Raw genomic sequence first — 11,451 nt, 5'->3', positions numbered from 1 at the left:
AGCGCTTGTTTATGTTTGTGCGGCTCAGCTGTTGATCGCTCTGATTATCACGACAGTAAGCCTTTTGGCTTGAAACAAATGCAAATAACAACTTTTATGACATGAATTAGTCCACAGGAGAGAAGAGATGAACTACAATATGTTCGTTCTGTTTTTACTTTCTGATAGTTTATTACTTTTTACTTTATAATTAGTTTCCTTCTCACTGGCTACTCATTTGTTTTTTATCTGTCCGTTCAGTTTCATTTTTTAGTGTATTATTAACCTGATGACTGATAAGTTTATCATTAGCTTCATTATTTATTTTATACAATTTACCAAAAAACTATTTGTTTTTATTTTTATAAATGAGTTTGGCTGTTGAAGCTACTGTTGCTTTCAGGTGCTGTCGGAAATATAACCACAACTCATCTTACAGTAAACAAATAAGAGTTACTGAGAAAGAGCTGCACTTCTGTCCCTGAAGACATTGGAGACATGCTTTAGCATATTGTTTGTTGTTGAATAAACAGCTTTTTTAAAGTGTGGCGCGTGGGAACATGGGATTTTGGTAATATCACAAATAATCAGGTTGACAGATTAGCTCAAATCCTTATAATCTTGGAAAGTATTAATCAGCACAAATATTATCCTAAAAACAACTAGATGTGTAATTAACGTAAGTCTCCGTGTTCAATCTTTAACTTTTATATTTCTACAAAAGCTCTTTAAACTGTATTTAAGCGTGACGTGACATTTACAAGCCGGCGCTCAGATGAACGAGCTGTTGGCGGGACCCTGAAGGCAGCAGACCTACCGTCGCTGCCTCCTGATTGGTCCGCTGGGCTCCGTCGCTGCCTCCTGATTGGTCCGCTGGGCTCCGTGTCTCCGGACGTGCCCGCTCCAGAGAGTCACCTTGCCCCTGCTGCTGCGGCTGCTGTCCCGGTTAGAGAGCAGGTGCACCGTCCGGCTCAGAGGCACTCAGGCAGGCAGGCAGCGGGAATCTGACCGGGGACTCTGCGGCACTGACGGACCGGGGAAACATGGCGGAGGCAAAGCCCAAGACCTCTCCGAAGGCCATCAAGTTCCTGTTCGGAGGCTTAGCCGGGTAGGTGCTAGCTCACTTGCTAATGTGCTAATGTCAGCGGCTGCTAACCGGCTGCTAACAGGATGCTAACCGACTGCTAACAGGATGCTAACAGACAGTTCTGGTTCGAGCCACCTGTTGAGAAGTTATTGTCTGGTTTGTGACAGCAACACTGCTGTTTCCTTTTAGCCAGTAGTGCTGCAGTGAGCGGTAGCTAGCGCGGGCCCGGTGACCTGTCCCCCCCCCGCCGACCCTGACCGCCGGACCGTGACCCCAGTGAGCCCCGACCCGAACCGCAGATGTCCCTGTTCGAGCTACAGGAGGAGGACCCCTCAGCGTTTGTTAAGCTAGCTAAGCTAACGTTAGCCGGGTTCATGTTTGTAGCTCACAGACGAAAACGTGACTTAATACGACTTTAGTTGAACAGTTTGTCTGTTAAAATTAAGTCTGAGGGTCGCCACCTCGTCCTAACTCAGGGTGCAGGCCTGTCAATCATGTTAGCAGCTCCGCTAACTCACTGCAAGGAGCCCTCCTGTTAGCATGCTACCTGTAAGCAGAGCGCTGGGACAGCAGAGCTAAGCTATGCTAAGCTAAGCTAAGCTAAGCCAGTGCAGTGGAGGCCGACCCGCCTGCAGCACGACCTTAGCACAGTTCCCCAAACACCGAGGTCCTGCAGATGTTCGGCAGTCTCTACAGAGGCAGCTGTCAGTCCATTGATTAATTAGTCGATCACAGAAAATTGATCAGCAACTGTTCAGATAATCAGTTCATGTGTTTTTCAAGCTAAATGTCAGATATTTGCTGGTTCCAGTTTAAATGAGAAGACTGGCTGCTGCTGCTTTCGGTTTGGTGAAGTCAGTGTTTGAGGTTTGGACAGAACGCTTGTCTGATGATTAACAGACGAAACGATTGATCAGCAGGTTTCGGTTCCTCTGACTGCGAGCTTCCTTCACAGTAAAATGGCGGCCGGCGTGTGTGCTGCTCGCTGTGTGGATCCTTCGGGTTTCCTTCCTCACGAAGCGTCGCCACGGCGTCGCCGAGTGTGAGGTAAACCAGACCTGGACCCAGATGCAGAGAAACGGCTCCACATCAGTGCAGTCCCGAGTTACAGCGACCTCAGAGGAACCAGGGATCTGTGGGACCAGGACTAAACCAGAAACCCAGCCGCACCGAAGACCATCCAGTGATTTATGAAGCAGAAGGTCGATGTAGTTTTACGCCTCCACGTCTGCGGAGTGTTGCATTGTGGGCCAGAAGCGTACAGAGACGAACTGATCTGTGTTCAGCCGGTCACAGCAGCAGCTGTCCTGTAAATGTCACGACCCGCCCCCGAACGTCTGAGGGGGAGGGTCGTGCACGGCGCTGCGAGGAGGCGCGGGGCGTTGACCTCTCCGGGAGCGACAGCTGCCGGTGTCAGACTGACTTCAGAGACTTTTCTTACACGCGAGCTGCGCAGCTCTGTGTGTACATTCAAGGTGCAGGCCTTGAAAAGCCTGGAAATGTTTGGAATGAGGTGACAGTCGGGATGTGTCTACAGCGACCGAGGGGAACGCTTGCTGCTTTGACATCTCTGGTTGCCGATCAGCCGGCGTAATCGCAGACTGATTGATCTGTGATAAGCCGATACCTGCAGATTCATCACTCTTCCATATTCTGACGATTTAAATCTTCGTCATCGTAAAACGCGACGCTCGAAGACTTTCAGGAAACTGCGATGGAGCCTTTTCACTCCTTTTTGTCATTGGCCTGTCAATGGACTGAGAAGATAATCGGCACACTAATCAATAATGAAAATACTTGTTAGCTTCGGCCCTAATGTGGACTATGGCCTGCAGTCACGTCCACATTGTTGAATTATGGGTAATCCTCGGCGTGGCAGAGCGGTTTAGGCCCGTGTGGACCTGGACAGACCTCAGAACAGTTGCAGTATTTCTCCCTTTGGTGGTTTACGAAGCCGCGGCGGTTTTGTCCCGTAGCGTCGGCCATAAGGTCGCGTGATGAAAGCGTGTTTGTTGCATCACTAAGTGGATTATGAGACCGTCGAATCCTCTGCTCGCTGATCTGCTGTCACTCCCAACGTCAAACAGTTAGCATGATGCAGAGCGCGTTAGCATCAGCGCAGACAGCCAGCGGTGCTGCTGTGCACAGCGCACTGATGAAGAAGAAGAAGAATGAGCTCGTCACGGTCCGTCACCGGTCCGTCACCGGTCCGTCACCGGTCCGATGCTTTCCAACACGCTGGCTTGTCAAACAAGCAAAGGTAAATAACAAAGTTCAGCTTTGGTGAGACGATTTTCAGCGTAAAGTAGTGATCAGAGCAGGATGACCGCTCACCTGGTGAACAGGTAGCATTAGTGAACCACAGCTGTTCAGAAAGCACGGAGGGGGGTTCAGGCTGAACCCTGACCTTTGTGTCGGGGCCTCGCAGGCCGATAAAGTGTAATTTATTACAGTACGAGCTGTTCCACTCTGTACTGTAACCCTCACTCTGAGGCTCCTGGCGGCCATTTCTAATCTTCTTATTTATTTATTTATTTATTTATTTATTTATTTATTTATTTATTTATTTGTTTATTTATTTATTTGTTTGTTTGTTTAGTTTGTGTTGTTTAGTTTCCTGCTTCTCTCAAGAATCACATGACAAATAATACATTTCATGTCCACCTGTCTGTCTCTCCTGGACTGTTGTGTTAATGTTTATCTGCCTGTGAAGTTCGGAAGAATAACTCTTTTCCTGTCTCTCTGCACCCGTCTGTCTCTCTCTGCACCCGTCTGTCTGTCTCTGCACCTGTCTGTCTGTCTCTGCACCCGTCTGTCTCTCTCTGCACCCGTCTGTCTCTCTCTGCACCCGTCTGTCTCTCTCTGCACCCGTCTGTCTGTCTCTGCACCTGTCTGTCTCTGCAGGATGGGTGCGACAGTCTTTGTGCAGCCGTTGGACCTGGTGAAGAACCGGATGCAGCTGAGCGGTCAGGGCACGAAGGCTCGAGAGTACAAAACCAGCTTCCACGCTCTGTTCTCCATCCTGAGGAACGAGGGAGTCAGAGGCATCTACACCGGGTATCTGCCGCTTCACCTGCCGCTTCACTTACCACTTCATCTGACACTTCATCTGACACTTCATTTACCACTTCATCTGACACTTCATTTACCACTTCATCTAACACTTCATTTACCACTTCATCTGACACTTCATCTGACACTTCAGTTACCACTTCATCTGACACTTCAGTTACCACTTCACTTACCACTTCACTTACCACTTCATCTGACACTTCACTTACCACTTCATCTGACACTTCACTCAAAACTTCATCTGATTCTTTACCTGACACTTCACTTCTTGTACCACTTCATCAAAGACTTCATTTACCACTTCATTTACCACTTCATCTGACACTCCATTTACCACTTCATCTGACACTTCATCTGACACTTCATCTGACACTCCATTTACCACTTCATCTGACACTTCATCTGACACTTCATCTGACACTCCATTTACCACTTCATCTGACACTTCATCTGACACTCCATTTACCACTTCATCTGACACTTCATCTGACACTTCATCTGACACTCCATTTACCACTTCATCTGACACTTCATTTACCACTTCATCTGACACTTCATCTAACACTTCATTTACCACTTAATCTGACACTTCATCTAACACTTCATTTACCACTTAATCTGACACTTCATCTAACACTTCATTTACCACTTCATCTGACACTTCATCTAACACTTCATTTACCACTTCATCTGACACTTCATTTACCACTTAATCTGACACTTCATCTAACACTTCATTTACCACTTCATCTGACACTTCATTTACCACTTCATCTGACACTTCATCTGACAATTCATCTGACACTCCATTTACCACTTCATCTGACACTTCATCTGACACTCCATTTACCACTTCATCTGACACTTCATCTGACACTTCATCTGACACTTCACTTACCACTTCATCTGACACTTCACTCAAAACTTCATCTGATTCTTTACCTGACACTTCACTTCTTGTACCACTTCATCTGACACTTCATCTGACACTCCATTTACCACTTCATCTGACACTTCATCTGACACTTCACTCAAAACTTCATCTGATTCTTTACCTGACACTTCACTTCTTGTACCACTTCATCTGACACTTCATCTGACACTTCAGTTACCACTTCACCTGACACTTACGAGTTCATCAGCTTTTGTTACCTGGAAACTACCTGTATAATTGTACATTATGACAGATTTAAATGAGCTTTATTGACACAGCAGCTTGTTGTTCGGCGTTCCGTGTTCACAGTCGAGTAATTCGGATGTTTATTTATTAATAATAAAGACAACAAACGTTTCCGTCGCAGTCTGTCAGCAGGTTTGTTGCGTCAGGCGACGTACACGACGACTCGTCTGGGAATCTACACCATCCTGTTCGAGAAGATGACCGGAGCGGACGGGCGGCCGCCAAACTTCCTCCTCAAGGTATTCACGGCTTTCACTCACTATCAGGGATTGGACATCATCTGGCACTTCAACTGCTTTCACTTCTTTCACGTGGACTGACCCTTCAACTGCTTTCACTAAGAACAGGCGAGCTTTTAGTTAAACTCATGTATAAGCACTTAACGCAGCTGAAGTGTTCATTGAATAGTAAGTGCTAAAAGCAGTTCATGTGTTAGCTGAAAAGCTATTTAAAGTATTAGTTGAATTGTAAACACTGAAAGCAGTTAAAGTGTCAGTTGAATAGTGGGCGCTGGAACCAGTTTCAGTGTCAGTTAAGGTGTAAGAGACGAAAAGCATTTGAAATTTAAGTTGCAGTGGAAACTGCACTGTAAGCAGCTGAAGTGTCTGTATGTAAGCAGTAGTTTAAATGTCAGGGAAAGTTTATACATTGAAAGCATTTGAACTGTGAGTTGGAGAGTAGGAGAGGAAAGCAGTTGAAACTTCAGCTGATACATAACAGGTGAAAGCAGCGAAAGAAGTTGAAGGGTGAGTTAATGTGAAAGAAGTTGATGTGAAAGAAGTTGAAGGGTCAGTTGATGTCCAAGTCCCGAGACAGCTGAGATTTCAGTAACACTAGAATTTCCCACGGCTCTAAAATGCATCAGCAGCAGTAAGTTAACAGTTACCTAAACGGTGCCTTAGCTTAGCTTCAGACAGCTAATATAATGGCTAGCTTGGTTAGCACTGAATGATCAGATTAAAACAAACTTACAGACAACTAATAAAAGTAGTTCTTACAGATCTGGAGAGAAGATTGAAGATGTGGACGTGTGCTCCGTCACAGATGTGGCAGGATGTAACAGTCAGTTTAACTGACTGCTGCAGTGGTTGCTACTAGCAACAGGATATTAGCAGTGTGTCTCCGCTCAGTAACAGCCGGAGAGCTGCTGCTGGTTACAGTAACGCTGTGTGCTCCCCCTGCAGGCTCTGATCGGTATGACAGCTGGAGCTACAGGAGCGTTTGTCGGGACACCAGCAGAGGTCGCTCTGATCAGGATGACCGCTGACGGACGGTGAGACAGGCAGACAGACGGGCAGATAGGTAGAGAGACAGACAGACAGAGAGAGAGACAGGCAGATAGGTAGAGAGACAGACACACAGGCAGACAGACAGGCAGACAGACAGACGGGCAGACAGACAGACAGACAGGCAGAGAGACAGACAGACAGGCAGACAGACAGACAGGCAGACAGACAGACGGGCAGACAGACAGCTGGCTCTGTCAGATTTGTACCTCAGCATGGTGTGACTTGAATTCGTCCAACACTTTGATCCAGAGACGGATGTTTAGCTCCACTAGAACAGATAAGGCATCAGGACTGTAATGGTCATTGCAGCCTCTAGGGGGCGCTAACAGGCTGTTACACTGAGAGCTAGGCTAACAGGCTGTTACACCGAGTGCTAGGCTAACAGGCTGTTACACTGAGAGCTAGGCTAACAGGCTGTTACGCTGAGAGCTAGGCTAACAGTCTGTTACGCTGAGAGCTAGGCTAACAGGCTGTTACGCTGAGAGCTAGGCTAACAGGCTGTTAAACTGAGAGCTAGGCTAACAGGCTGTTACGCCGAGAGCTAGGCTAACAGGCTGTTACGCCGAGAGCTAGGCTAACAGGCTGTTACGCCGAGAGCTAGGCTAACAGGCTGTTACGCCGAGAGCTAGGCTAACAGGCTGTTACGCTGAGAGCTAGGCTAACAGTCTGTTACGCTGAGAGCTAGGCTAACAGGCTGTTACACTGAGAGCTAGGCTAACAGTTCAGTACCAGAACCACTTTGTTTAAACATGGTTTTCTATAAAAACTGAACTTAATAAACTGTCTGTCTGTCTCTCTCTCTCTCTCTCTCTCTCCCTGTCTGTCTGTCTCTCTCTCTCTCTCTCTCCCTGTCTGTCTGTCTCCCTGTCTGTCTGTCTCTCTCTCTCTCTCTCTCCTGTCTGTCTGTCTCTCTCTCTCTCTCTCTCTCTCCCTGTCTGTCTGTCTCCCTGTCTGTCTCTCCCTGTCTCCCTGTCTCTCTCTCCCTGTCTGTCTATCTCTCTGTCTGTCTCCCTGTCTGTCTCTCTCTCCCTGTCTGTCTGTCTCCCTGTCTGTCTCTCCAGTCTTCCTGCGGACCAGAGGAGAGGTTACACCAACGTTTTTAACGCTCTGGCTCGAATCACCAGAGAGGAAGGAGTCACCACGCTGTGGAGGGTGAATTTTGATGATCGATCGATCATTTATGTCATTTGTTAAAGCAGAAAAGCAGAAAATGAGAAACGTTTCTTATGTCTTCAGCTTCTGGTCGGACAAAACAGAAAGGAATAATGATTATTGATAATGAAAATAATCACCAAAATATTACTTCAATTGCAACTTTAATATTTCAACTTTTTATCTCAACTCTAACACGCGTTAATATTTCAACAAGACATTTAATTAGTTCAGTTTTCACTGTTTCCAGACAGACAATGAAAACGCTGGCTGCTGCTGCTGACGGTGTTTCTTTGTGTTGCAGGGGTGTGTTCCCACCATGGCTCGAGCAGTGGTGGTGAACGCAGCTCAGCTGGCCTCCTACTCTCAGTCCAAACAGGCGCTGCTGGACTCAGGTACGCCTGACACACCTGAAACACCTGAAGCACGTCACACACCTGAAGCACGTCACACACCTGAAGCACGTCACACACCTGAAGCACGTCACACACCTGAAGCACGTCACACCTGAAACACCTGAAACACGTTACACATGAAACACGTTACACATGAAACACCTGAAACACGTTACACATGAAACACATGAAACACGTTACACCTGAAACACGTTACACATGAAACACGTTACACATGAAACACGTTACACATGAAACACCTGAAACACGTTACACATGAAACACGTTACACATGAAACACGTTACACATGAAACACCTGAAACACGTTGACACGTTAAACACGTTACACATGAAACACCTGAAACACGTTACACATGAAACACCTGAAACACGTTACACATGAAACACCTGAAACACGTTGACACGTTAAACACGTTACACATGAAACACATGAAACACGTTACACATGAAACACCTGAAACACGTTACACATGAAACACCTGAAACACGTTACACATGAAACACGTTACACATGAAACACATGAAACACCTGAAACACGTTGCACATGAAACACGTTACACATGAAACACGTTACACATGAAACACCTGAAACACGTTACACATGAAACACCTGAAACACGTTACACATGAAACACGTTACACATGAAACACATGAAACACCTGAAACACGTTGCACATGAAACACGTTACACATGAAACACGTTACACATGAAACACCTGAAACACGTTACACATGAAACACGTTACACATGAAACACGTTACACATGAAACACCTGAAACACGTTACACATGAAACACCTGAAACACGTTACACATGAAACACGTTAAACACGTTACACATGAAACACCTGAAACACGTTACACCTGAAACACGTTACACCTGAAACACGTTACACATGAAACACGTTACACATGAAACACCTGAAACACGTTACACATGAAACACCTGAAACACGTTACACATGAAACACGTTACACATGAAACACCTGAAACACGTTACACATGAAACACCTGAAACACGTTACACATGAAACACCTGAAACACGTTACACATGAAACACCTGAAACACGTTGCACATGAAACACGTTACACATGAAACACGTTACACATGAAACACGTTACACATGAAACACGTTAAACACGATACACATGAAACACCTGAAACACGATACACATGAAACACCTGAAACACGTTACACATGAAACACCTGAAACACGTTACACATGAAACACCTGAAACACGTTACACATGAAACACGTTACACCTGAAACACGTTACACATGAAACACGTTACACATGAAACACGTTACACATGAAACACGTTACACATGAAACACCTGAAACACGTTACACATGAAACAGGTTACACCTGAAACACGTTAAACGTTAATCACGTGAAACACGTTACACATGAAACACGTTACACACGTTACACATGAAACACATTACACACGTTACACATGAAACAGGTTACACATGAAACACCTGAAACACGTTACACATGAAACACGTTACACATGAAACACCTGAAACACGTTACACATGAAACACGTTACACATGAAACACCTGAAACACCTGAAACACCTGAAACACGTTACACCTGAAACACGTTACACATGAAACACGTTACACACCTGAAACACGTTACACATGAAACACGTTACACACGTTAAACATGAAACAGGTGAAACGTTAATGACGTGAAACACCTGAAGCAGGTGACGCACACACTGACCTCAGACTCGCGGTCCGACGTCCTCTCTGTCTGTGTTTCAGGGTATTTCGGAGACGATATTCTGTGTCACTTCTGTGCCAGTATGATCAGCGGACTGGTTACCACGGCAGCGTCGATGCCCGTCGACATCGTGAAGACCAGGTGAGACTCGAACCGACGTCAGCTCCACGTCCTGTTTTCATCGGTTGATTTTTCCTCAGTTCCACTCGACTGTGGCTTTGACCTGTAGAGGTGAGCGTCGGGCTAAAGCGCTGTACTTCCTGTTTGTTCTCAGGATTCAGAACATGAGGATGATCGACGGGAAGCCCGAGTATAAAAACGGTTTGGTGAGTCGATGCTGATGTTTCTGTGTATTTAAAGTCTTTTCAGTCTCTAACATTGTACGTGTCACAGCGAGACAGGTCGACCCCTGAGGGGGCGTGTCGGGGTCAGAGGAGCGGGTGACCTCTGACCTCTCTCTAAATGTTAGGGAGATAGGGTCCTTCTGCTGCCGCTCTGCCTTCTTCTTCTGTGTTTCGGTGTTTGCGCGGCAGCGTGTGACCTGTTTCCTGTCTCCGCCCCTCAGGAGGTGCTGATGCGAGTTGTGAGCAACGAGGGTTTCTTCTCGCTGTGGAAGGGCTTCACGCCGTACTACGCTCGCCTCGGGCCGCACACCGTCCTCACCTTCATCTTCCTGGAACAGATGAACCGCCTCTACAAGAGCCACGTCCTCGACCGCTAACACACACTAACACACACACACAGGCTCACACACACACACACACAGGCTAACACACACACACGAACACACACACGAACACACGGGCTAAGACACACACACACACACACACACACACACAGGCTAACACACACACAGGCTAACACACACACGAACACACGGGCTAAGACACACACACACACACACACACAGGCTAACACACACACGAACACACGGGCTAAGACACACACACACACACACACACACACACACACACACACACACACACAGGCTAACACACACACAGACACAGGCTCACACACACACACACAGGCTCACACACACACACACACACACAGGCTCACACACACACTTGAACACACACACTTGAACACACACACACGCTAACACATGAACACACACACACATGAACATGAACATGAACACACACACATGAACACACACATGAACACACACATGAACACACACAAACACACACACACACACACGCGAACACACACACACACGCGAACACACACACACACGCGAACACACACACACACACGAACACACACACACACGAACACACACACACACGAACACACACACACACACGAACACACACACACACGAACACACACACACACGAACACACACACACGAACACACACACACACACACACGAACACACACACACAGCCAGCGTTTTGAATGAAGCTCAATGAGAGTCGGACCGCACCAAGTCACAGACTGTCACACACACACTGCCCTGACATGGTACGGTCCACTGCTACACACATGAACACACACACTCACACACTGTTTTAAATTCTTTTT

General features: G+C 46.6%; 2 protein-coding genes across 6 annotated transcripts in view; one reads left to right on the top strand and one right to left on the bottom strand.

Moving 5' to 3' along the window:
* Positions 1-2, bottom strand: part of LOC122870259 (motile sperm domain-containing protein 1-like) — an 11,020-nt gene extending 11,018 nt beyond the window's left edge. For 2 of the 3 annotated variants that reach the window (XM_044184342.1, XM_044184341.1), the window contains exon 1: positions 1-2. This exon is cut by the window's left edge and continues 148 nt beyond it. The gene's annotated coding sequence lies outside the window, so the exon portion shown is untranslated. The other variant, XM_044184338.1, reaches the window with a different exon arrangement.
* Positions 3-853: 851 nt separating this feature from the next.
* On the top strand, positions 854-10,701 carry slc25a11 (solute carrier family 25 member 11). Of its 3 annotated transcripts, none has more exons than XM_044184254.1 (9): positions 854-1,087; positions 3,971-4,123; positions 5,440-5,557; positions 6,503-6,591; positions 7,669-7,759; positions 8,064-8,154; positions 9,959-10,058; positions 10,192-10,243; positions 10,483-10,701. In XM_044184254.1, the coding sequence occupies exons 1-9, from the start codon at positions 1,023-1,025 to the stop codon at positions 10,636-10,638; spliced, it is 915 nt and encodes a 304-aa protein (XP_044040189.1). In that variant the 5' UTR covers positions 854-1,022; the 3' UTR covers positions 10,639-10,701. The 3 variants fall into 3 exon arrangements, 2 of the variants coding, with proteins under 2 accessions (XP_044040189.1, XP_044040188.1); XR_006376510.1 differs by lacking the exon at positions 854-1,087 and adding an exon at positions 1,392-3,326 and having other exon boundaries at positions 10,192-10,339; positions 10,373-10,499; XM_044184253.1 differs by lacking the exon at positions 854-1,087 and adding an exon at positions 1,392-3,326.
* Positions 10,702-11,451: the final 750 nt, after the last annotated feature.

The sequence above is a fragment of the Siniperca chuatsi genome, linkage group LG22 (genome assembly GCF_020085105.1).
Source record: "Siniperca chuatsi isolate FFG_IHB_CAS linkage group LG22, ASM2008510v1, whole genome shotgun sequence".
In the NCBI taxonomy this organism is placed as follows: domain Eukaryota; kingdom Metazoa; phylum Chordata; class Actinopteri; order Centrarchiformes; family Sinipercidae; genus Siniperca; species Siniperca chuatsi.
This window is presented reverse-complemented; position numbering and strand designations above follow the sequence as displayed.

Coding starts and splice junctions, on each gene's coding strand:
- slc25a11 (XM_044184253.1), top strand. CDS start 3,238: ATGAGCTCGTCACGGTCCGTCACCGGTCCGTCACCGGTCCGTCACCGG. Junction 5,558..6,502: donor CGCCAAACTTCCTCCTCAAG/GTATTCACGGCT, acceptor CTCCCCCTGCAG/GCTCTGATCGGTATGACAGC. Junction 10,059..10,191: donor GTCGACATCGTGAAGACCAG/GTGAGACTCGAA, acceptor GTTTGTTCTCAG/GATTCAGAACATGAGGATGA.